This window comes from Myotis myotis, unplaced genomic scaffold (assembly GCF_014108235.1).
Source record: "Myotis myotis isolate mMyoMyo1 unplaced genomic scaffold, mMyoMyo1.p scaffold_m19_p_17, whole genome shotgun sequence".
NCBI lineage: Eukaryota > Metazoa > Chordata > Mammalia > Chiroptera > Vespertilionidae > Myotis > Myotis myotis.
In genome coordinates, this window is record NW_023416321.1 from 3,565,259 (window position 1) to 3,591,015 (window position 25,757).

The window sequence follows — 25,757 nt, forward strand, 5'->3', positions numbered from 1 at the left end:
AGCTGTGGGGATGAGAAGCAAGGAGACAGAGGTGCAGGTGCGAAGAGAGATGGGTGGGAAGTGGGGAGGGGTGGCGGGGTCCCTTTGGTGTCCTGTGAGAGTCTACAGTTTGGCCCTGGCCTAGCATCCCATGAACAGCCTCAAAATTAGTCTTTAACATGATCTCTACATTGAATTATGTACACCACCACAGGCTGTGTTGGTAGACGTGTTTATGGTATGTATTTATATGTGTGTTTTATTCCTACTAAGCCACCAGAAAGTTAACATTTTAATGTAATAGTCATCTTCTCATTGTCTGATTGATTATTCTTTGTGGTCATTAGTGATCAAAAGTTGATTCCTGAACTTGACACATTTAAAACATGCCACCATTTTGGTGACCCTATTCTTAAATTTTTTTTCCAAGGTGCTGAGAGCTTCAAAAATAAAAGCGAACTATGTGTGAGGTGTCGGGTGGGGACTAGACTTACCAGGTGAGCACTCTGTCAGGTATATAAGTGTCTGGGCGCTATGTTGTTCCCCTGAAACTGAGGCCTGGAGAGGGATGGACACTCTGACGGAAACATGGGGTCACTAAGGGGCAAGGGGAGAGAGACCCTTGTCAGGTCCCCTCGGTCGAGTCGGCCAAGCAAGGAGAGTGTGTCTCAGTGGACGACGCGCGGCGAGGAGTGCCACTGCTGCTGTTGATCTGTGGCTCTTGCTGATGAGCAGAGGAGAGAGAGAAAGGGCAACCGGGGGATGTCACTGCCGTGGTGAGAGGACAGAGGACACCGAAGGCCAGAGAAACAGGAGGGGAAGGGCCAGCTTGGAGAGGCTTGGAGGAAGGATGGATGGGGAGGGAGGAGAGAAGAAGCCCAGGTTACAGGAATTGTGTTGCAACCACTCTGGGGTTATTATTGCCTTTGGTCGCGGGAAGCTGGTGTAGAAGAGGAACAGGTCTGGGAAGAGAGTGTTTGGGGGAAACGAATAGACCTGGATTGCTTATGACAAGGTTGAGAAACCAGCCTAACCCCGGAGACACCTTAAAATAAGCCCCTCCTCTTGACCTGCCCCCCTACCATTTCCAGGGCAAATTGTCCCGGGAGCCATCATGTCCTGAGACTACCGAGCCTGTCTGAGGTAGGACAGACCTGCCTCCCCACCTCCTGGGAAGGACCATCCCCATCTCTGCCCCTTGAAGAGGCCCCTGGTCACCCCTGTGAACCCCAAAGGTTCACCAGCGACAGTGCCTTGGGAAGACCACCCTCTCTGTGCCCCTGGACGGAGAGGAAAGGCTCAGTCTCAGCTGCACAGGGTCCCCCACTCTCCATCCTCTGAGCTCTGAGCTCTCCTTGTCCACTGTCAGACCTCTGTGCCGAGTCTCACTGTGGAGCTGACTTTCAGAAGCAGAAAGAGGAAAACGTGGAGTCCTCAGAGCAGCGGTTCTCAACCTTCTGGCCCTTTAACTACAGTTCCTCGTGTTGTGACCCAACCATAAAATTATTTTCGTTGCTACTTCATAACTGTCATGTTGCTACTGTGATGAATCGTCATGTAAATATCTGATCTGCAGGATGGTCTTAGGCGACCCCTGTGAAAGGGTCGTTTGACTGCCAAAGGGGTCGCGACCCACAGGTTGAGAACCGCTGCCTTAGAGGGTTGGTGAAAGGGAACCCACAGGAAGGAGGACTCAGCCTTGGGTGGGACCCACAACCAAGATGGGACCTTTGAAGGCATCTGAGGTCGTAGAAGACTTGGGGACCCACAGGGTCAGAGCTCCCGTGGGTGCCTGCAGCTACATGTTGGGGGTCAGAACACCTCTGTGGTCACCACCAAGGCCCGAGAGGATGAAAGGTGTGGCCTCCAGTCCAGGACTATCATATTTGACCATAAGGAAGTGACATGTGGCAGAGGGTGGGGACACCACCAAGGAGGAAACGTCCCAGCGGCTCTGCTGTGCGGAGACGTGTGGCCGTCAGAGGAGCAGCCATGTGCTCTGAGAAGAGGCAGCAGCCTCTCTGAGGCCACGGGCCCTGTCCTGTCACTGGGGTTGAGAGCAGAAGCCCAGGGTGCCGAGAGCCGGGGGTCTGCAGCCGCCTGTGCAGCTCCTGACCGTAAGCTTCCTGCGCCCTGACCATCCAGCATCGGACTCAAATCTGGGCTGGACACGGTAGCAGAGAGGCCCAGAAAAGCGGAAGTGGGCACAGGGTAATCGAACCCTCATTGAGGAGGCTTGACCGTGTCCACCCATAGGACCTGGCGCTGCTGCAGGCTGTGTCTGTGCGGAGACATGACCCTGAGGAGTGGGTCCACGTGGCTGCCTTCAGCTCTGCTCCTTCTCCAGGTCCCAGGTGAGCGGGGCTGGGCTGCACAGGGAGCTGGACCCCGAGTGGGAATGAGGAAAGACTGGGAGGGGGGGGGTGTGGAGGGTGAGGAGCAGCCCAGACAGAGGGAGCAAGTACATGGGGGAGAGCAAGAGGAGGCAGAAAAGCTTCTGGGAGCTGCCAGCACCGGCCTCAGGAGCAACCACAAGGATTCAGTACACAAAGCAGGTGAGTCTCAACCACTGCGCCCACAGAGCTGTGCTGGGGAGGCAGGGCTGTGCTCACCACCTGATTGTCACAACCAGGGATGTGGGCCCTGGCTGAGGGCTCAGTGGTTAGAGCCGAGGTTCTCAACCTGTGGGTCGCAGCCCCTTTGGCGGTCGAATGACCCTTTCACAGGGGTCGCCTAAGACCACCCTGCATATCAGATATTTACATTATGATTCATAACAGTAGCAACACTACAGTTATGAAATAGCAACGAAAATCATTTTATGGTTGGGCCACAACATGAGGAACTGTATTTAAAGGGCCAGAAGGTTGAGAACCACTGGGTTAGAGCGTAGGCCCGACACAGGTTTGATTCTGGGTCAAAGGCACGTACCTGCACTCATGCAATCAATGTTTCTCTCTTGCTCTACCTCTATACCTCCCTTCCACACTCTCTAAAAAGCAATCGAACAATATCCTTAAGTGATTAAAAAAATCAGAGATGAGGTCTTGGTGCATCACACACACTTATACACACACACATGTGCACACACACACATGTGCACACACACACATACATGTGCACACACTCCCTTTTTCCCATCGTGGCCCTTCTTGTCTCCATGGACACCCTCTCCCTGTGTCACCACTGAGAGGAGGGAGCTATTGCCCCTGGTCCCCTCGCCTGGTCCGAGGAAAGGCATGGCCTCCTCAGGGCTCTTGAGGGACCTGCACCCCAGGGTGCCCCTGCCCCTGGCCCATCTGGTAAGAACCTGGGACGGGCTGTGTCTTCCAGGCTGTTTGTCTCTGAGTGGCCCCGGGCACGTGACAGGCACCGTGGGGGGATCACTGAGCGTGCAGTGTCGGTACGAGAAGGAGTTCAAGGAAAATAACAAATACTGGTGCAAAAGCCCATGTTTGGCATCGCTGAGGACGAAGATTGTGGAGACCACAGAGTCAGAGAGAGAAGTGAGGCGCGGCCGTGTGTCCATCAGGGACCATCCAGCAACCCTCACCTTCACAGTGACCTTGGAGAGCCTCACAGAGGGCGATGGAGGCACTTACAGGTGTGGGATCCATAGACCATGGACAGAAAGACTTATAGACCTCACCTTCCCGGTTGAGGTGTCTGTGTCCCCAGGTGAGCCACACACACCCTGCCCTCACCCCAGCTCCAGGCTGCCTGACCTGTACCTGGTCAACCGCTGGTCAGGACAGACATGGAAAAGAAGAGCTGGGTGAAGTGGGGGTCAGTGATCAGGACACAGCGTGTGTGGGTGTTATCTGGGCACAGGTGTTCCCTGCACACACGCACACATGCACATACACATGCACGCATGCACGCAGTCTTTTCCTGACCCCTTCGGAGCCCAGGCCCTGATGGAGTCTCAGGTCTGGATGGCTCCTGAGACATCACCCTCACACCGGGGTCCTGGGGGCCTGCAGCTGCCATGAGACGGTCCCAGAGGAGCCCCAGGTCCCTGTGTGGGGACCTTGTGATGTTCTGGGGGCCTCCCTTCCCTTCAGGCTGACCCTGTCCCTCCCCGTTTTTCTCTGATGCCTTGTAGCCACAGGGGGGAACCCAGAGGAGCCCCTGAAAATACCTCCCTCAGGAAGGAGAGGAAAGGTGATCACGTGGTGCTCAGGTGCCACGTCCCCAGCTCCCTGCCTGCTCTCCTCACAATTCTCTCCACCAGGTCGCTGTGCTTGTTGCCTGAGAGCCCAGTGAACATCACCTTCCTGCTGACGGTGGCTCTGGCTGCTCACTTCCTCCTTGAAGTTCTTGGTTTCTCACTCTCATGTGGGAGGTTCCCTCACTGGCCTTTGTGTCTGCCTATGTAAGAGGGAGAAACTGGAAACCCCAGAACCTCTGGCTGGGTGGAGGGGGAGGGGCTTGTCCTGGTGCCTTCGGGACAGGCCACGTTCTATGGGGTCCACCTGGTGGGTGTTTCTCTAGATCAGGGTGGGGAACGTCCGGCCCGAGGGCCGTATAAGGCCCAGGAAATCATTGGGTCTGGCCCTGCCAAGGCATTAGGGGTGAGTGAATGAAACGCTGGCCAAAGAGAACAGGCTAATGTTTAAGTTGATGATTTTGTGTGGCCCGAGAATGATGTTCTAAATCTCCAATGACCCTTGGCAGGAAAAGGTCCCCCATCCCTGCTCTAGATCTTTCTTTCTGCTCATTTCTTCCCCCAGAGAGGACTGCCCAGTGGCCCAAGGCCTGGCTGACAGTGTGGGGGCTGGTAGCTTAGACACAGCTGGAAGCCCAAGATCAGAAGGCCAGCATGTTGGGGAGGCCCTCCTCTGGGTGCAGACTTTTGTTGTATCCTCCGGGATGGAAGGGCCTCCCTTTTCTGGGCTCTAATCCCGTGGATGAGGGCTCCACCCTCATGACCTGACCACCTCCAAATTCCTGGCCTCCTAATACCACCCACTGGGCATGGGGCTTTCAACAAAGGAATTGTGGAGACATGAGCATTCAGACCAGGGTGTGTCTAAGGGACTAGATGGCGGGTCCCGCCATCCAGTGCAGACCCTGAGGCACGTCTGTTTCCGGGGTCTCACTCCAAGCACTCCCCGCCTGAGGGCCCTGGCCACCCATCACTCTAGTCAAGGCTACAGAATAAGTGTCACCCCACCCCTGCTGGCGGGACAAGGGGGAGAAGGGTGTGGCTGTGGTGGGGGTGTGGCTGGAGCAGGTGCTCTTCCCACACAGTCAGGTCCTATGTTGAGCAGGACGACTCTGCATCCCTACCTGCCCACTAGGCCACGGAGTTCCTGGTGAGGGGTCCGAGGGACGGGGCCCAGGAAGGGGGTCCAGCTCTCACCTGGCGGTGGCCATGGAGGTGATGGCCTCAGTGACCTTGACCTTGTGTCAGAGCGTCACAGCTGACAGAGTGGAAGACCCAGGGCCTGACATGTGCTTCTCCCTCAGCCCCCACCCTGAAGATCATCACAAGCACCCTGGCACCTCCAAGCACCCTGGGTCCTCCAAGCACCTTAGGACCTCCAAGCACCCTGGTATCTCCAAGCACCCTGGGACCTTCAAGCACCCTGGGTCCTCCAAGCACCCTGGACCCTCCCTCCTCCCTGCCAGTGACCACCGGGCCCAGCATGACCAGCCAGGAGACTCCTGATGCCAGACAACACCCTCGGTAATGGGCGCACATCCCAGGACTTTGACACCTGGTGGATTCTCCTCTAGATGGGGGTGGGGGTGGTGACGATGTGGCTCACTGTGCATCCCCGCCACCGTGTCCCCCACAGGTCCCTGCTCAGCAGTGTCCACTTCCTGCTCCTGGTCTTCCTGAAGGTGCCCCTGCTCCTGAGCATGCTCGGTGCCGTCCTGTGGGTGAACCGGCCTCAGCGGAGCTCTGGGGGGAGGCAGAGTCAGCCCTGCTCTGAGAACCAGTGACACCTACTCTTTCGATGCCCCGCCCAAGAGTACAGACCCACTGTGGGAGGAAGGACCTTCTGACCAATCAATCCAGTGTCATTGTCCAAGATTCTGTCGGAATAGTCTGTGAACCTATTAGAGAGTTTTTTCTTTCAATGTATCAGATACACACAAAAGATACCTAATAAATGCATACTCATTAAGACACTCGTCTCTCTCTCTCTCTCTCTCTCTCTCTCTCTCTCTCTATATATATATATATATATATATATATATATATATATATATTAGAGGCCTGGTGAATGAAATTTGTGCCCTCGGGGGGGGGGGGTGTCCCTCAGCCCAGCCTGCACTCTCTTGCAATCTGGAAGCCCTCAGGGGATGTCCGACTGATGGCTTAGGCCCGCTCCCCATGGGCCTAAGCCACCAGTTGGACATCCTTAGCACTGCCGCAGAGGTAGGAGAGGCTCCCGCCACCACCACTGTGCTTGCCATCTGTGAGCCCAGCTTCTGGCTGAGCGACGCTCCCCCCGTGGGAGCACACTCACCACCAGGGGGCAGCTCCTGTGTTGAGCTGGTGGTCAGTGTGCATCATAGTGACCAGTCGTTCTGCCGTTCAGTTGATTTGCATATTAGCCTTTTATCATATAAGAAGATATCCTATCTAATAAAGAGGGAATATGCTAATTAACCCTCACACCATTGCAAAGATGGTGGCACCCACAGCCAATAAGGAGGGAATATGCTAATTGGCTGCCCTGCCCTCAAATGTGGCAGCATCCACAGCCAATAAGGAGGGAATATGCTAATTGACTGCCCCACCCTCAAAGATGGCAGCACCCACAGCCAATAAGGAGGGAATATGCTAATTGACTGCCACTCCCTCAAAGATGGTGGCATCCACAGCCACAAGATGGTGGCACCCAGTTCCCTCAGCCCCGCAGGGGGGTTAATGAGGATGACCAAACAACTGAACAGCAGGCTGCGTGGGGTAACTAGGCCGGGGGTGGGGGGCAGTTGGGGGTGACCAGGCCAGCAAGGGGGGCAGTTGGGGGCGACCAGGTCAGCAGGGGGGCAGTTGGGGGCGACCAGGTCGGCAGGGGGGGCAGTTGGGGGTGACCAGGCCAGCAAGGGGGGCAGTTGGGGGTGACCAGGCCAGCAAGGGGGGCAGTTGGGGGCGACCAGGCCAGCAAGGGGGGCAGTTGGGGGCGACCAGGTCGGCAGGGGGGGCAGTTGGGGGCGACCAGGACGGCAGGGGGGGCAGTTGGGGGTGACCAGGCCAGCAAGGGGGGCAGTTGGGGGCGACCAGGGCGGCAGGGGGGGCAGTTGGGGGTGACCAGGCCAGCAAGGGGGGCAGTTGGGGGCGACCAGGCCAGCAAGGGGGGCAGTTGGGGGCAACCAGGTCGGCAGGGGGGGCAGTTGGGGGTGACCAGGCCAGCAAGGGGGGCAGTTGGGGGTGACCAGGCCAGCAAGGGGGGCAGTTGGGGGCGACCAGGCAGGCAGGCAGGCAAGCTATTAGGAGCGAGCGGTCCAGGATTGTGAGAGGGATGTCCGATTGCCGATCGGGCCTAAACCAGCAGTCAGACATCCCCCGAGGGGTCCCGGATTGGAGAGAGTGCAGGCTGGGTTGAGGCGACTCCCCCACGCATAAATTTTGTGCACCAGGCCTCTAGTTTAAATATGTTTTTATTGATTTTAGAGAGGAAGGGAGAGCGAGAGAGAGACAGAAACATCAATGAGGAGAGAGAATCATTGATTGGCTGCCTCATGCACACCCCCTACTGGAGATTGGGTCTGAAACCCAGGCATATGCCCTTGACCAGAATCAAACCTGGGACCCTTCAGTCCTCAGGCTGACGCTCTATCCACTGAGCCAAACGGGCTAGGGCTATACATATATTTTTAACAGTCCCCCAGGTTACTTTATTTTTTCCAGCTTTACTTAGATATAACTGACCCATAGCACTGTGTAATTTTAAGTGTACAGTATTTTTATTTAAAACACTTATTGATTGTAAATGCAAAATGATGAGCACTATAGGGTGAGCTAACATCTCCATCACATCACAGAATTGCCATTTATTTATTTATTATTTTGTGGTGAAAACATTGGCGCTCTGTTCTCTTAGCGACTCCCAAGTCTATAACACAGTGTTAGTCGCTCCAGTCCCCCGGCTGCACATCAGATCCCCGGAGCTTAGCTTATAACTGGAAGTCGGTGCCCTTTGACCAGCATCTCCCCATTGCTCCTTCCCCGTCTGCACTTACACACCTGGCTGTACCCCCTGAACAAGGGCATCTCCGGGATGCCCGCATGCTCACCTCACTCCTGACGTGGTGGTGGGGGTGGGGGTGGGGCCCTGCTGCTGGGAAGAGCCATTTCTGGAGTTGGCATGTGCCCCTGGAACCCAGGGCCCGATGGGCCAGATGCCCCCTCCTTGACCCTCCTGCAGACATACCTCCCCGCGCCCTGCTCACCCTGCACAGCGCCTGGCTTCCTCTTTCCTATCTAGTGGGGACTCTAGTGTCCTTTGAGACAGACTTACTAAGAAGCGACATTCCTTTTGCTGAATAACGAAAAGCAGGAAATGCTCTATAAAAGGAAGTGAACGCATCAGAGAAACTCAAAGGCGGTCTGGACAGGCAGAAGGTGCAAGCGGGGCCCAGCAGAGCTCCGGGTCCAGCTGGCATCGTGCGCTTGCGGGTGGAGGTCGCAGGGCCGCGGAGCCGGGGAGCAGGACCATGTGGCTGCCCCCAGCTCTACTCCTTCTCAGCCTCCTAGGTGAGTGCAGCTGGGGCCTCGGGAACTTAGAACTGCAGGGGCAGGACGGGGTGCAGACAGCAGCTGTCCCGGGTACCACGGGAGGGGGAGGGGGGCGTCATGTCTGGGAAAACGAGAGGTGGCTTTGTTAATTCATTGAGCAAAAGCGCACCAGGGTCCTGCTTCATGCCAGGCAGGCATCAGACCCTGAGGACGCGAAGGGAAAAGACATAGGACTGGTCGTTAAAGAGGGGACCCCAGAGGACTCAGTGGGTGAGGCACACAGACGGACAATAACTGTGGCAGGACACGGTAAGGCATGATGGAGGCGTGCTCAGGGGACACCGAGGAACACATGCGCTCACATGCCTGCACAGTCACACACAGACCACGCAGTCTCCCTCATACGCACCCTCCCACACAAACACTTCTCCCCCAGACGAAGGCCGAGACCCACCATGGCTGACCCGTGGCTTGGGGACAGGACTGCGAGTTACCTTAGAAAGGGGGTGCCGTTAGGCAAGGATGAAAGAAAAGCCGCCCCCCCCCCGAGTTCTCACCTACAGACTGCCACTGGCCACGGCGGCGGCGGCGGGGGGCAGGGGGGGGGGGCTACCTCTGTGAAATACAAGAGGGGAAGGTGGGTGAGGTCAGAGCAACCCAACTTCTGCTAAGACGTTGTTGTCTTATCTGCTTGGTTGCATAAGCCCCCGACAGCCCCGAGGCGAAGGCAGGGCGCTGGGTAGAGGCGGGGCTAAGTGTCTGCAGGCGGAAACCCAGAGCCCCTTCTCCCAGGGAGGGAAGTGGGGCCGGACGGCCAGGCGCGGGGACCTGTGCCCCAGAAGTGGCTGCAGCGCTTGGGCTGGCAGGGCCGCTCGGGGTGTCAGCTGAGACGCCTTGCCCAAGAGTGGCCATGAGACAAGCGGCCAGCCGTCGCGCACCCCACGCTCCGTGGGCGTCTGCGCGGAGCTCCCAGTGGCGGCCTTTGCCTTGTTTGGGGTGTCGTTTGTCTCCTGCTACCGGCCCAGCCACGAGCTCAGCCATTTCTCGATGTCGGGGCAAGACTGTTCACACAAGGATTTCGCGCACGGAGCAAATTTTCCCGAACGATGGGCGCAGGAGGGAGTTTCCGTCTCAGATCCATGAAAATGAGCAACTGAAACGCACACGATCGGGTGCTTTTACAACGCGCCAGCCCTGTTCCCCAGCGCCTGCTCCTGGCCGACGGCTGTCCTGTCCTCTCTCCCTCTCTCCCTCCGGACACGCAGGAGTTCACGCAGACTTAACGAATCCTCCCACCCATCAGAAGCTGCGTTTATGAAACTTCCCACGAGTTTTTAAAAACATGAGCCCAATCCGGTCGTGAGTGGCTTACATCAGCCGCATCTCCAATCCGCGTCTGGTTCCCGTATTTACTATCACATTGGCACTGCAATCAGCCTCCTTAGCTTTGCTGCCCAGTGAGGTGGAAATTAATCTTAGAATCAAAACGACTCTGTCCAAGATCTTTTCAAAAACAATCATAAACTGGATTGGTACCTATGAGGATCCTGACTCAGTGCATGACACAGGGAGGGACTGGGGTGGGAGGAGAGAGCGAACCAAACAAGAGATCCCTGACCTTCGGACGGAGCATCCCAGCAGGGGAGACAGACAGATGATCAAGTCCCACCGGCTGGCGCTCAGCTTCCGGTAAAGGCCGTGGGAGTGACCGGAGGAAGCAGATATGGTTGGGAAGGGGGCTGAGACTTAGCACAGAAGGCGTCGCCAAGGATGACAGGCAGGGGTCAGACAGGTTTCCAGGGGGAAGAAGGAACGGAGCAATGACCCAGCCACCTGGGAGGACACCGCAGAATTGAGGGGGGGGGGGGCGGGGGGGAAGCGGGCTGGGTCTCAGGGGAGAGCGGGAGGCAAGACGGCGCTGGGCAGGGATCTGGGACCCAGGCTGCAGGAAGACGAGTGCCGAGCTCCAGCATTTGAAATCGTTTTGAGACTGTGGGGAGCGGCTGAGTGATCCCACGGTGTCTATGACCCGCATCCTTTCTATCCATTAGGGACAGGTCAGAGGTCAGAGCGAGCACCCCTAGGAGATGAGAACCAAAGAGGCCAAGCATTGTCGCTGGGGGAGCCAATGGGGAAGCTGGATGGGGGAGAAGGTAGATGTGAGGGGCCAGCTGAGGGGTGGCCGGGAAGGCCGGCGATGCTGGTCCAGGGCCTGGGCATCAGCCTGGAGTCCCCTGAGCCCAGGTCAGGCCTGGCTGGGTGAGGGGGGTGGGAGAAGAGGGGCAGTATCCCTGGTCACTTAGGCTGCTTCCTGAAGGAGGTTCCTGTGCTGACAGTTGCAGACGAGGACTAGGTAGGGGCGGTTTCAGGAATGGCCCCGGCAGCCATGTGTGGAGGAGGTTGGAGGAGGGGAGCAGCAGGGGGGGAGACCTGCTCCAGGTGCTACCACCACGATCACGCACCAGATGAGCACCTGTGTGGGTCCCCCACCACCACCCCTGGTGCACAAGGACGGGCTCCGAACAGCTCTTCCCTACTCTGTGTCCAGCCCCAGCACCGACCAGCCACCACAGAAACTGGAAAGTGCTACAAATTGGAGATTTCTCCCCCAGGGGGCTGGCTGTTCTGTATTCACCTGCAACCACTGGTGATGCTGATGTAGAGAGGGAGGGAAGGAAACCGGTGGGGCCTCTGAGATTGTAGTCAGAGATCAGGCGAGAACGGCATTGCGAGGACCGTTAGGGATGGGTCAGAGGTCAGAGTGAGCACCCCTAGGAGATGAGGACCAAAGAGGCCAAGGCTTGTCACTGGGGGAGCCAATGGGGAAGCTGGATGGGGGAGGAGGTAGATGCGAGGGGCCAGCTGAGGGGTGGCGGGAAGGCCGGCGATGCTGGTCCAGGGCCTGGGCATCAGCCTGGAGCCCTCTGAGCCGAGGTCAGGCCTGGCTGGGGTGAGGGGGGAAGAGAGGCAGTATCTGCATCCTGGGATTCTGTTTTCCAGGCTGTTTCTCCATCCAAGGCCCAAAGGTGGCGAGAGGCCTTGAGGGTGGCTCGCTGACCGTGGAGTGTCGCTACAAGCCAGGGTGGGAGACCAACAGGAAGTGGTGGTGCCGGGGAGCAGACTGGTATCATTGCCAGACCCTCATTCAAACCACATCATCGCAGCGAACAGTGCAGGGACCCCGGCTGTCCATCAGCGACAACCAGAGGGACCGCGTGATCTCGGTGACCATGAGGGGCCTCCGGCGCGACGACCAGGACACCTACTGGTGCGGGATCAAAAGGTTTGGCACGGACCGTGGGACACAAATTCAAGTGATCGTTGTTGGCCCAGGTGAGAACTTGCTCATCGCTACTCCGAGGCCCTGGTGCTCCGGCTGCCAGAGCGGGGGTGCCTGCCCCTCCTTCCAGGGGCAGAAGGGAAATGGCCCAGTTCCTGGGAACCCGTGCATGTGAGAGAGCGAAAGGCAGACACACAGACAGACAGATGGGGAGGGAAGTGAGAGAAATTCGGGCTGGAGCCCGAGAAAGACAGGGGCTGCCGCTGGGTGGAGTGGGGCCCAGAGAGGGACCGACCAAGCCAAGCGTCCCCGGGCTGCCCAGGAGGAAAGCCGAGATCTGCGGGGACACAAGCGATTGACTAACACATGAGCGGGGACCCGGGCGGGCAGACGTGTGCCCATGCAGCGCTTTAGGGAGAAAGGTGTTTAGGGGTCTCGGGCACCAGCCTGTGAGGCGACCATGGCCTCAGCCAGGAGCCACCCACCGTGGCCAAAGGTGGGGCCTCACGGAGCAGAATTTGCCAGGCCTGGGACTCTAAGGTTCACCAGGGACGCCGGTGCCGGCTGGTCTCGGGAAGCCAGACCCAGCTGCTCGCCTACAACGTCTCACAGGCCCAGAAAGAGGTGTCCTTCCTCGTAGTCGCTGTTCACTGCTGAGCCGAAATGCACCCTCTTATTCACCAGCCTGCGGGGTGCTCCCTGCCCTCGTCACCCCTGGAACTGGGAGCCCCATTTCAGGAACCGTCTGTCCCTGAGCCTGCTCAGGCCCTGCTGGCTTCCCCCCCAAACCAGCCGTCCCCCTTAGGGGGGCTGTGGAGGGCTGGGAGAGATGAGCCCTCCTCAGAATGAGCCCCAGAACCTGCGCCCACGTAGCTGTTACTGCTTCTCGCCGCACCTGCAAGCGACGGAGGCCATGACTGGGTGTTGGGTTCAGCTGGCGCAACAGACGGGGGAAGCCCCTTCTCTAGAGAGGACGCTTCCTGATGGGGGGCGGCGGTGAGGGGGGCCGTGTGAGCCACGCACCAGCCCTGGTCTGTGTCAATAACCCTGGGCTGGCTTTGTTGTGTCTAGAAAACTGGCTATCCTGGACGACCACCAACAGCACAGGGGTGTCCTCTGGCTCCCGCGTCCGGTGAGTGGCTTGGGCCCCTTCTCCTGCCCCTACCTGGGGCCTCTCCAGTGGGGTGCCAAGCCTGGAACCTCTCTGCCCCTGGGCGGTGGCCCATCATAACCAGCATCAGGGCCCAAAGCCCCCGCCGGTCTCACCCCTCACCCACCATGGCCGCGTCCCACCCCTCACCCACCATGGCCGCGTCCCACCCCTCACCCACCATGGCCCCTCCCAGCACTCACCCACCATGGCCATATCTCACCCCTCACCCACCATGGCCCTGACCCAGCACTCACCCACCATGGCCCCTCCCAGCACTCACCAGACCCCGCTGTGCTCAATGCTCCTCCATCAGCACCGTCACCCTGGTCGCTTGTCAACAAAAAAAGCCTCGTGACCCGGTGGGGCCCAGGGGCGGTCACACACGAATCTCCACGACCCAAGGCTTCAGGCCTCAGAGCAGGAGGGAGACTCCGGGGAAGGAAGCTGGGCCTGGTGCAAAGCAGAACCGAAGAGCTGGGGTGGCCTCTGAGGAGCCCTCCTGGTTGAGCCGCGGAGGAGCTTCATGGGGCCTTCAGGGTGGGCAGCGGGGCCGGGGTCGCAGGCGGCTGGGCGGGCGGATGCCCGAGTCAGGGCCCTGGGGGCAACGGGGCCTGGCGGGCCGGCGCTGACCGCTGTCCCCGTGACAGGAACTACTACCTGCTCCTGGTGTTCGTGAAGGTGCCCCTCCTACTCGCCGTGGTCGGCGCCATCCTCTGGCTGAAGGGCCCCCCGAGGGTCCCCAAGGAGCCGTGGGAGCAGCCCGTCCACATCAACCTGGCCTACGATCTGGCCGGAGACACCGCCCCTTAGACGGACGGACGGAGGAGAGACACTTGGGGCGCTGGACCCCGTTTCCAGAGGAGACCCGGGCTGGGAGGCACGCTCCTGCGAGGGTCCCCCAGTCCCCTGCCCGGCACAGCCAGGGACGGGGCTCGGACCCTCCCGACTGGGCAGCGCTGCTGGAGGGACACACCTGTTCCCACTTCTCCCGGTAGCACACAGCCCGGCCCGGCCCGCCCAGCCCAGCCGGGTCCGCTGATGGTCAGCAGCTGTGGGAGGGAGCCCACGTTGGGGCAGTCGTGTCCTAAGGGAGGACCTCGGCACAGAGCTGGGGAGCGAAGCGCAGAGAGGAGCGACAGGAATGTGCCAGGAGAGACAGGGCCAGTCCCCGGTTCCGGCCGGTCCTGGGGCCGGCTCCACACCGCTGTGCCCACACTTCTGGTATAAGTCTGGGGCTTTACCCTTTCCCTGTAGCCAATCAGGCTGGGTTTTGATGGCTCTTTCCGCGAGCACACTGACTGATACACACACCCACACCCCCCCACACACACACCCATACACACACACACCCACACACACACACACACACCCATACACACCCCCCCACACACACACCCATACACACACCCACACACACACCCACACACACCCATACACACACCCCCACACACACACCCATACACACACCCACACACACACACACATACACACACACACACACACCCATACACACACCCACACCCACACACACACACCCCCCACACACACCCATACACACACACACCCATACACACACACACACTCACACACACACACTCACACACACACACACTCACACACACACACACACACACACACACAGGGACGGGAGTCTGCGGGGTTCCTGGTCTGGGGCCTGAGAGACTGGACGTCCCCTGGGCCTGGGGAGGACACTGCTCCGAGGTCACGGGGCTGAGGAGGGCCGGAGACCCCAGGGCTGGCCTCCGTCCTCCTGCCCACCCTCCTCCCGCAGCCTGGCTCTCAGCACAGCTGCTCGGCCCCCTGGGCTGCAGCCTCAGAAGCTACCTCAGGCCTGCAAGGGCGGCCACAACGCGGAGGGGATGGGTCTCTTTCAGGAAAGCTGTTTAATAAGCTCCATTAAAACCGTCGGCGGAGCTGACGCTGCTTCTGCAAGCGCCTCCCTCCCAGACACCGCCGCCTGGGCGGTGCCGCGTGGGTCGTGGGTCCTCACACCGAGGGCGTCTGCACGGGAGGAGGCAGTCCCATAGGGAGGTGCCCCGGCAAACACACCGCCGTTTGGAATCTGTCCCGTTGGCCCTTTCTTTGCCCAGCTTACTGAGGTGCGACTGACATACACATTACATGCATGTGAGGCGTAAATGCGATTTTTAAAAAGTACAAAAGGTGGTGGTGAAGGCAGGGAGCGGGGGCGGGCGGGCTAGAAGGAATCAATGGGAGAAAGAAGGGATATGTAATACTTTCAACAATAAATATTGATTTTTTTTTTAAATAAACAAAACACAAAAAGTACAAAATAGGATGATTTAATACGCATCACATCGTGAAATAATAACCACAATCCGGTCGATACAACCGTCAGTTTGCTTAGCTGTCTTCTTGGCTTGTTTCTTGGGTGAGAAGATTCAGATCGACCCGCCCAGTGCATCTGAATTGTCCACCCAGGCTGCTGCCCGCAGCCCCAGCTGTGCACTGGACCCCGAATGTGTTCCTCGCCCACGGGAAGTGTGTGCCCTGACCAGCACGTCCCCGTTTCCCCCACACCCCCAGCCCGGGGTTCCCTGTGGAGCATTGCCCTTTGAACCCCCACATGGGCCTGTCCGCCCTGCCCTTGGTCCTCAGAGGTGGGCGCTGGCCCTCGGCCTCGGAGCACAGGAAGATGCAGGGATCCCCTGGTTCCATCCCCGGAGGAGCCTTCCTCCCCGCTGGGCGCCGCAGTCCCTTCTCTCCCCCTCCTGCTGCTGACAGACCCTCTCCCGCCTGCGCCTGGTTAAGGGTCTGAGCACACACGGTGCCCAGAAAGGACAGAGTGTGAGCCAGGCCCAGACCTTTGAGCCACCCTGTTGGGGACCAAGGCCCATAGTCCAGCGACTGCAGAGGCCCCCTCGGCGAATACCCCCCTGGATCCTACCGCCCAAAGACCCGGCCAGACTCCGGTGACCCAGCGGCTCTGCGGAAGGCAAAGCCAGTGCCCAGCTCGCCCCCAGTGGCCCAAATGGGCACAGGGCCACTAGCAGCTGCCAACCTAGTGCCCGTGCTTTTCCCTCAGGTTCTCACTGTTGATGTGCAATGAACCCCCTCATCTCTCTGGAGATACAGCAGTTGGGTAGAGAGAATAACGTCACCCAAGAGAATCCACCGGAGTGGACATCTGTTGTCTATCTGTCCTGAACACACACCCCCATACACACACACACACACACACACACACACCCATACACACACACACACACACCCATACACACACACACACACACACACACACACACACACACACACACACATACCTGGGACCTGCCCCTGTCCAGCAAAGCTTGGCTAGCATGCCCACTGTCCGGGGTAGGGAGAAAGAGGGACACTGACTAAGAGCTGGAATAGCATTTTTTCTAGCCCGTGTGTCTCCATCCAGGAGCCTGGTGCCCTCAGGCTCCTAAGCAGCTGTAGACCAGGTCCTGGTGGGCTGAAGTCAGCATCCACTGCAGCCAAAACTCAGCGGAGGTCGGGAAGCAGAGCGAGTGGGTGGGGATCGCCCCTTCCAGAGAAAAGTGCGACTTCTGCTTCCCCGGGAGTTCCTCCTCACGGGCCTGCCCTCTGAGCCACTGCGTGACCACAGAGGAAGTTCGCAGAGGACAGGGGGAAGCTGGTGGGCGTGGGGCGGTGAGAAGGACCCCTTAGCAGGGCCTGGGATGGGGGCTTCTTTCTTCTTGAGGCTGGATGCGTCCCGAGTGCTGTTTTCGTAATAAATGAGGCTGAAGGAAATAAGTCTCCAGCATGCCCCTCACCTATTCTCCGGAGCCCCTCTCTCCATGGCTCGCATGTCCGCCTGGCCTGGGTCCTCATGGCTGGGCCCGCTGATGCCCCCGCTGTAGGCCCCTGCCCCTCTGAGTCAGGAGCCAAGCCTCCACCTAGAATGAGGGTCCGGATGCAGCTCCAGCGGCTTTCCCGGGCTCCCCCAAACTCATGCTGTGAAGGTTAATGGGGAGGGGCCTGGGGGACCTCTGAGCACTACTCTCCCATCCCCTCGCTGGAAGGGCACCAGCTGGGGCCCGGTGTCATCTCCATCCCAGCTCCTCACTTGCTGGTCGCCTTTCCTCAAACCTTTACGGAGCTTAGGAGCCCGACATCCCTGACCAGGCCTCTGACGACCTCCTACCATCCCCCGACCAGGCTCATGAGTCTCCCTTGGCTGGGGCCAGCTCGGCACGGCCAGGACTGGACGTTCCCGAGTGCGGAGGTCCGCGTTAGTTCCCAACGGGTGAAGAGCTGTTCAGTGGAGCGCTCCAAGGATGACCTTGTGGGGAGTTAGCACTGAGGATGCTGTTCCCATTGAAAGCATGAGATCGGGGCCAGGTCAGATCCTTGTTGCCCATTCACTTATTCATTCATTCATTCATTCATGCATGCATGCATGCATGCATGCATGCATTCATTCAACAAATGTAGCTAGTAAAGTACTCCTAGGTCAGGCACTGTTTCTGGTGCTCATTGACTGTTGTATGAACAAGGAGAGCCTCTTGCTGTCTCCTTCTATAAGTCCAGCTTGAAATGCGAAGCCTGTTCTCATTTCAACTGTTTCCTTTTTTATCACTGAAGGAAAGGTTGCAGCTGGGAAGGGGGATCATGGGCTTCCCTGTGGCAGCCACCATTGGAGACGACTTAGAAACCATAGTTGGCATTAAAACAACAAGGAGACATGACTTCACACCCAAGAGGATGGTTTAAAACCCAACCTCACTGTCTCTGTGAAATGGAGGTGATCACGGGGATCACTGAAGACCCTGCTGTCCATCCGCCCCTCAGAAGTGCATGGTGACATCCGTGTGGAGCGAGAACCTAACCTCGGGGCATCCTCAGATGGCATCAGCCAGAACAACGGTGGGCATTGCTGTGCAGGCCTGGGAGCAGGAAGACGCAGAAATTCCACAAGGTGCGGCTGGGCCCCAGCCTGTACGTGGTGGTGGAATCCAGTTTGACCCTCTGATACAGATGCCTAACTGAATCTCAGGGCATCACTGCTCATCCACTAGTGATCGCCCATCTACACAGAGTGGCCAAGGATGGCACCGGTGCCCTCCGACACCTGACTCTCAAGTTCATGCAGAGATTGGGGGGCTTTTGGATGTGTCTTCTGGTGTCTCATTTGGTGGCAGGGACCTGCTGTGAGCCCTGTGATCTCCCACCCACACCACCCAGCACAGGAACCCCTCCCCCCGTTGATGGCATTACCAGGATAATAGAGAACTGAGGGCCGCTCTCCATCTTGGAGCTAAAGACTCTTCCCCAGCACGGGACCTGTCTCCACCACCCAGCCTATGACAGCACTGTCCCAAAGGTAAGATGAGCACTGATTAAACGGGCCCTGATAGAGCCAAGATGGGGAGGGAAGAAATCCAACGCTAACGTACCCTAATCATCAAACAGGAAAGGCGGGCAGAATCTTCAACTCGAAGACTTGACCACAAAGAGATAGAATGAAAGCCTCAGAGGGGAGGGAGCTGGGACCGGGAGTCGGGAATGGGAGTGCGAGGTGGGGAACTGCCGCATTCTATGGTTTTTACACCAGAACTTTGCCACCATTGGTTTATCACATTACCAAGATTGAGCTCCTGGTCAAGTTTACCACCGCTCTTTCAGCCCAGCTCTGAAGTCTCCTGTCAAGATTTCTTCTTTTAACATTTCCGTCACTATTGCCTCTTCTCATCCTTGAAAGTAAGACACCGCCGGAGGAGGGGCGAGAAGGCAGATGAAAGAGAAACACCAAGGAGATCTGGGCTGGAGATGTGGGAGCCGGTGACCAGCACCCGGATCCATACGGTAACCACAAGCCACACTGGCTACTGCACTGCGGCTGGTCTGCAGCGAGATGTGTGATAAGTGTCACATGCACACAAGGGGTTGAAAATGTTTATGAAAAAAAGAATTTAAAATATCTCCAATATCATTGAAATAATGTTTTGAGTGTATTGGGTTAAATCAAATAGACGACCAAAGTTAATTTCACAGAGGCAGGAGCTGGAGAGGGGGGCCTTCAGAGGCTGCCCCCCAACCCTGCTCCTTCTCAGCCTCCTGGAGCTGAAGAGTGGGGCGGAGGGGCCGGTCCTGTTCCCAAGTGGAGAGGTGTTGAGGGAAATCCAGTAACACAAACACCCCTACGCAAACACATGCCAGGGTCTCCTGTGTGCCAGGCACCGACTGGGTGCTGGGGATGCAACAATGAACGAAGTGTCACTTTTGTACTCAGAGAGCTCCCGCCCACAGACCATCCTCCCTCCAGAGACCAGGGCTGTGCAGGGGGGGAGGCACCAGATACCAGCCAAGGCTTCACAGGGGGCGTCACATTTCCCTGGGAAGGACAACAGGGGTCTCCCAGGTGGAGAAGGGAGGAGCCCCCTCCCCCCACCCCCCACCCCCACCCCGACAGAGGGAGAGCATAAAGACACAAAAGAGCTTGGGGACATGGACAGGAGCATTTCTCAGGATGTCAGGATGCGGGGGGGGGGGGGGGGGGGGCGGGCGGGACATGAGGCCAGAGGGACAGGCTTGAGTCATCAGCTGTCATGCTAAGAAGACCGAGAACTTCTGCGAATAAAATCAGGATGGCTTTTCTAGTCTTCCCTCTCCTGGGTAACTCTCTTGAGTCCTTTAGACTCAAAAATAAACATTTTCAGACTAAGATAAAATTTAAAAAGAACAACCTTGGACTTGCCCATCATTGGATAAGGCTGGGTCCATCGGCACCATGAGAAAGCCCGGGCTTGACCACATGAGTCAGACCCAGTCCCGAACAAGGGGAGCAAAGGGCACCCGAGTGGGATCGGGACTTGTGGATTCGGTCCTTGCATTGCTGTGACCGTCCCTGTGGTGTCCCTGCTCCTGTCCTCCACACGGGCCTGCGGACAGTGAGAGCCTAGGCTCGAGGGCTGCTAAGGGACTTCATTTAAAATGCCTACAGCGCTCCAGCCCTCGCTGCACGTTTGCTGGTGGTGGTGATGATGAGCGGAGGAGGAAGAGGGAAGCTACGAAGCAGGAACCCTGATTATCTTGTTGACGCCCCATCCCCTGGAACTTAGACAGTTTCCAAATAGATGTCAAATAAGAGAATGAGGAACTGACAGAAAACGGGGTGTCTGCGAGTGGGAGAGCGGGGACTACCTCTGCAAGCAGGTCTACCTTTAGGAAGACACCTTTAGAGGATGTTCTCCGGGCCCAACGAGCCAATGTCACGACTTGGCTTTACCTTAAAACGCCAAAGACACCCACAGGGGACACCTGGCAACAACTGAGACAAGTTTGATTGTCACAGCTGGTGTTTGTTCGGGGGTGGCATCTGCTAGGTAGAGGTCACAGATTCTGCTAAACACCCTACAGCTCTCCACAACAAAGAATGACCTCAGAATGTCAATTGCCCAAGATGTCAACAGCTAAAGAAAATCAAACATTGAGTTACCACACGAGCCAGCACTGATACTCCTAGGGGTGAGAGACCCAAGAGAAATAAAAATGTATGTCTAGCCTGGCCCGGCCCCGTGGCTCAGTGGTTGAGTGTCGACCTATGAGCCAGGAGATCACGGTTCGATTCCCAGTAGAGGCACATGCCCGGGTTGCGGGCTCCATCCCCAGTGTGGGGCGTGCAGGAGGCAGCCGATCAATGATTCTCTCTCATCACTGATGTTTCTATCTTTCTCTCCCTCTTCCTTCCTCTCTCTCTAAAAATAAAATAAAAACATATTTTAAAAAATATGTAATAGTGCCAAGGTCGAGAAATTCTGTTCTGAACAAAGAATGTGATGCCCACAGGAGAGCAGAGCAGTGAGGGGGCTGCGAGGTGGGCCGCTGCTTCGCCTGACTCCACCCACCTCCAAAGCCCTGGGGGCTTGGTGCAGCCAGACGACACCAGGGCCCATGGCCCACCGGAGGGGACAGGTATGTGCAATCATCGGGCCTGAACTCCCAGGCTGCTCAAGCACATTCTCCTTTCCTCCCCCCTCGGTGTCACCCCTACATGACCTCATCGAGTCGCTGTGCTAAACCTAAAATTCACCAGAAAGAGAAAAATAGGTCAGAAAGAGCCAACCGCATCCTGGACAGCACCGGGCAGGGAGGGAAGGGAACTTACATCACGGGTGGCAGTAACATTGTGTAACGTGTGCACACCCGCTTCCGCAGCACCCATCCCACTGCCCTTCCAGTGGCTCTGGATGGTGGGCAAGGCCAGCCTCAAGCTCCCCCCTGGGCGAAGGCATGCAGCTCAAGGCCGGTGCCGTGTCTATGCAGAGCCTGGTCCAGAATCCCAGCTCGGTGCAAGTGGTGTGGGCTTGGCGCAAGCAGCCCGTCACCGCCCTGGGCCTCAGTTTTCCCATCTGTGGCGTGGAAGAGGCGTGACCTCCTCTGGCTGATGCCTGACACCTGGTCCAGCTGGGCCAGGCCTCTCTCATCGCGGACCAGGCTGTGCTGCTTCTAACAGAGAATTTGAACTTGGAGGACTTGTTGCCTCGGATATCTGTAGGTGGAGAGTGGTTTCTTCTGAAGTCAACCTCCTAACGCTCTGTCCCCAGGAAGAGAGATGCTGGGGCAGGTGCTGTTCCCACAGCCAGAGCCCCGGGAAGGCAGGACGCCCTGCCGTGTGCGTGCTGTCCGGGCCTGGTTTCGCAGGGAGCTCCCAGGTGTACCGGTACTCTGTTACCTGGGGCATATGGACAGAGCTGTACCCCGCATTGGTGCTCTGGGGGCACTGTCCTACGATGCCTGGAGTCCCGGGGAAAGCAGGAGTTCTGCGGTTAGAAGGTTCCGGGCTCCTGCTGCCTCCTTCCCTAAGTTCTGGGAGAATCCTGACTGCTGCCTGGAGCCCTGTTCTCTCCCCCCAGAGCCTTTTCCTCCACCCCCAACGCTGGCTGCATGGGGGTAGCCATGTGCCTGAGCGAGAAGTCATGTGCCCCACCAAGAGGAAAGCCACCAAGAACCACTGAAGCCCAGGCCTGTCCCCTCCCCCACCCCCAGCTGACCCCGGGGCCTCCTTCCGCCGTCCTCACCTCCCCTGCGCATCCATATCCTTTGGATCAGCTGATGGCCCATGAGGTTGATGATCTGATAAGTTTTACCTTTGACCCTCTCACCGACTGACTGACCGACCGACGTGTGAAATACTCAGATCCGTGGTCGGCAAACTGTGGCTCGCGAGCCACATGTGGCTCTTTGGCCCCTTGAGTGTGGCTCTTCCACAAAATACCACATGGGGGCGCGCATACAGCGTGATTGAAACTTCGTGACCCATGCGCAGAAGTCGGTTTTCGGCCTGGGCGAGTCTATTTTGAAGAAGTACTGTTGATATTTGGCTCTGTTGACTAATGAGTCTGCCAACCACTGGCTCAGACTGTCCGCTTCTGGGGAAGTGAAGAGGCGTTTGGCCAGCTGATATCCCGCAGGTGACCTTGATCTTGAATTCCTTCAAGGAGTGCTGGGTGGTCAGGCACCCTTGTCAATCAAAGCTCCCTGCTCCTCTTCCGTAACCACCATCCCTTCGCTTCTCCCGCCTCCTACTCCATCCGCCGCGCTCAGTGCCTAGAGGAAGCCAGGGTCCCGGTCTGGCTGTGAAGCAGTTAGTGTCTGGCTGTGACGGGGAAACTCGGCTTCACATGGCAGTGAGGGCATTGCAGCGACCTCCCCACTCCGCACCCGCCAGCCTGTGCTGCTGGGTTTACTAGCAGAGGGTGGCCAGTTGTGCTCCCTGCAGGTCTGCCCTTGACCTGGGTGACCGGGTGGTGTCAGAAGCGTGTTGTGGGTCCATTCGCCACCAGTGGCCCAGGTTTGTAGCAGAGGGGACGGGATAAGCCAGAGAGTTGGCAACAAAGAACTTGCGGGCGGTGAGAATCCAAACGGGGAAACCTCAGGGGGAACAAAGCAGCCTGAAGGCGGGTGGGGGTGGCTAGGGCCTTTATAAAGAACTTGCTTCTAGCCCGGCTGGTGTTGCTCAGTGGTTGAGCGTTGACCTGTGACTCAGGTCACGGGTTCGATTCCCCGTCAGGGCACATGCCCAGGTTGTGGGCTCCATCTCCAGTGTGGGACTTGCAGGAAGCAGCCAATCCATGATTCTCTCATGGATGTTTCTCTCTCTCTCTCCCTCTCCTTTCCTCTCTGAAATCAATAAAAAAATATATTTTTTAAAAAGAGCTTGCTTCTAATAGTATTAATTTCTTCAAGAATTTTCCCTTGAGGTTTTCCTCTAGTAATAGGTCGATAGGTGTTGATAAACATTTTAAAGCACTTTCCAGAAAATAAGCGTTTGCTCTGAGCCTGGGAGGGAGAAAGCACGGAAGGGCCACCGGCCACTGTTGGTCGAGGACGAGGACACGCCTGCAATGGCCTCCAAGGAGGCGGTGGACAGAGGGGAGTTTATGTGGGACCCGCCCTGTCTGAGCCCAGATCTGTTCCCCCAGCCCCGGTGGCTGGCTGTGCTTTCCCCTGGCAGCGGAAGTCCGGGCCGGGAATCCAGACATCGGGAAGAGGAGTTGGGTATGAAATAAGGGAACTCAAGATTGGGGAGAAATTGAGGTTTTGGGGGGGGTTATTTTTTCTCAGCACAATGTCATCCAAGGGGTGGATGGGGAGGGGCACTGCAAAGCTGAGGAGGAGTTTGGGGGTCCTTTCCCGTTTCAGGCCGTCCCTTGACCAGCTGCACTGACCTGGAGAAAACAATTGCTTCCGCATTGCCCCAGCAGCTGGAGCGGATATGACCAGCTGGGGGCCAGGGTGTGTGATTCCAGACATGGCCACAGCGGGGAGACACAGGGTTGTCCAATCCCTACGTCTTGCTCCAAGGCTGAGCCCAAACAGTAGACTTGCTGGGGTGTAGGGCTTAAAAAATGAGCAGACCTAGGCCTGAGGTCATTTCTAAACCCTGGCCAAGTCAGCCCCGGGTCATCTCACTAAAGGCCTTGGGCGAGTTTAGAAGTAACTGCCACCTCCTTGGACCAGCTGTGAACAGACTGATGATTAGCCGACATCACGTCACCTGCAAGTATTTGTCACGCTGGCCCTCGGTGCCCGGCATAGTACTGGGCTGTGAAGAGGAATCCGGATGGTTACACGAAGGCAACACACACAACCCAGGGAGGACGCCATCCAACACCAGCACTCACACCGCGAGCCGACCCTGGGCGTCGCAGCTCTCCCACAGGGACCACGCAAGCAACCCACTCACAGATGCTTCTGGAAAAAGCGTTTTAGATAGATTAGAGATAGAGATAGAGATAGAGACAGAGATAGAGATAGAGATGATATAGATATAGATGATATAGATATAGATATATATAGCTAGAGATAGACATAGTGATAGAGATAGAGATATAAATATAGATGATATAGATATAGATATATAGCTATGGATAGATATAGATAGAGATAGAGATAGAGATAGAAATAGATATCCTATCTAATAAAAGAGAAGCATGGTAATTAGCCGTACGTCCGCTACCCTTCCCATTGGCTAATCAGGGCGATATGCAAATTAACTTCCAGCCAAGATGGTAGCCGGCAGCCAGGCAGCTTGAAGTTAACATGAGGCTTGCTTGCTTCAGTGACGGAGGACTCCAAGGTTCCCCGCCTGCCACTGCCGGCCTCTGAGCTTGCAGTTTGAAACATTGTTACAAATATAGAAGCTAAACAAAACCCCAGAAACCTGCTTTCAGCCAGCCAGGATCTCAGAGCTGGAGTTGATACAGTGTTTTGATTATAGAACCCAAACAAACCAGATACCTGCTTTCAGCAGCAGAGGCCTCAGAGCTGGAGCCAGAGCTAAAGCTGGCCCAGAATAAAGAAAAAAAGGAGCAGTTGGGAGCTTCAGTCACCCGCCAGCCTGAAAACAGCCATCAGCCCCTCACCCAGGCTGGCCAGGCATCCCAGTGGGGACCCCCACCCTGATCCAGGACACCCTTCAGGGCAAACCAGCCAGCCCCCACCCGTGCACCAGGCCTCTATCCTATATAGTAAAAGGGTAATATGCCTCCCAGCACTGGGATCAGCGGAGCCGCGAGGCCTCCCGGCACCGGGATCAGCGTGACAGGGGGCAGCGCCCAAACCCCCTGATCGCCCTGCGGCTCTGTGTGTGACAGGGGGCGGGGCCACAACCTCCCTATCTGCCCTGCTCTGTTTGGGACAGGGGAAGGCGCCCCAACCCCCTGATCAGCCCTGCTCTGTGTGTGACAGGGTGCGGCGCCCCAACCCCCCTACCCCACGGGCCCTGCTCTGTGTGTGACAGGGTAGAGCCATAACCTCCCCATCGGCCCTGCCCTGAGTGTGACTGAGGGTGGCATCGCAACTTCCTGATCCGCCCTGCTCTGTCCATGACAGGGGGCGGCGCCCCAACTCCCCAATCGGCCCTGCTCTGAGCCCGACCAGGGGCTGCACCTAGGGATTGGGCCTGCCCTCTGCCACCCGGGAGCAGGCCTAAGCCAGCAGGTCGTTATCTCCCGAGGGGTCCCAGACTACGAGAGGGCACAGGCCGGGCTGAGGGACCCCCCTCCCCCCGAGTGCACAAATTTTTGTGCACTGGGCCTCTAGTAGAGATATAAACATAGATATAGATACAGGTACAGATAGATATAGATATAGATATAGATATAGATATAGATATA

The 25,757-nt window shown here is 57.4% G+C and overlaps 2 protein-coding genes across 5 annotated transcripts; both read left to right on the plus strand.

Moving 5' to 3' along the window:
- The first annotated feature begins 1,612 nt into the window (after positions 1–1,612).
- LOC118672438 (CMRF35-like molecule 6) lies at positions 1,613–6,110 on the plus strand. 4 transcript variants are annotated; one of them, XR_004973059.1, is made up of 5 exons: positions 1,613–2,333; positions 3,313–3,657; positions 4,214–4,354; positions 5,452–5,671; positions 5,784–6,110. XR_004973059.1 is itself a non-coding variant. In XM_036342111.1 (5 exons), exons 1-4 carry the CDS (start codon positions 2,273–2,275, stop codon positions 5,651–5,653), a joined length of 675 nt encoding a protein of 224 aa, XP_036198004.1. In that variant the 5' UTR covers positions 1,613–2,272; the 3' UTR covers positions 5,654–5,671; positions 5,784–6,110. The 4 variants fall into 4 exon arrangements, 3 of the variants coding, with proteins under 3 accessions (XP_036198004.1, XP_036198003.1, XP_036198001.1); XM_036342111.1 differs by having other exon boundaries at positions 3,313–3,583; XM_036342110.1 differs by lacking the exon at positions 4,214–4,354 and having other exon boundaries at positions 1,613–2,152; positions 2,236–2,333.
- A 2,439-nt stretch (positions 6,111–8,549) lies between these two features.
- LOC118672481 (CMRF35-like molecule 7) lies at positions 8,550–14,476 on the plus strand. The gene is made up of 4 exons (XM_036342165.1): positions 8,550–8,695; positions 11,678–12,010; positions 13,029–13,089; positions 13,758–14,476. Exons 1-4 carry the CDS (start codon positions 8,656–8,658, stop codon positions 13,918–13,920), a joined length of 597 nt encoding a protein of 198 aa, XP_036198058.1. The 5' UTR covers positions 8,550–8,655; the 3' UTR covers positions 13,921–14,476.
- The last annotated feature ends 11,281 nt before the right edge of the window (positions 14,477–25,757 follow it).

Coding starts and splice junctions, on each gene's coding strand:
- LOC118672438 (XM_036342110.1), top strand. CDS start 2,273: ATGACCCTGAGGAGTGGGTCCACGTGGCTGCCTTCAGCTCTGCTCCTT. Junction 2,334..3,312: donor GCTCCTTCTCCAGGTCCCAG/GTGAGCGGGGCT, acceptor TGTGTCTTCCAG/GCTGTTTGTCTCTGAGTGGC. Junction 3,658..5,451: donor TGAGGTGTCTGTGTCCCCAG/GTGAGCCACACA, acceptor CTTCTCCCTCAG/CCCCCACCCTGAAGATCATC.
- LOC118672481 (XM_036342165.1), top strand. CDS start 8,656: ATGTGGCTGCCCCCAGCTCTACTCCTTCTCAGCCTCCTAG. Junction 12,011..13,028: donor AGTGATCGTTGTTGGCCCAG/GTGAGAACTTGC, acceptor TGTTGTGTCTAG/AAAACTGGCTATCCTGGACG. Junction 13,090..13,757: donor TCCTCTGGCTCCCGCGTCCG/GTGAGTGGCTTG, acceptor TCCCCGTGACAG/GAACTACTACCTGCTCCTGG.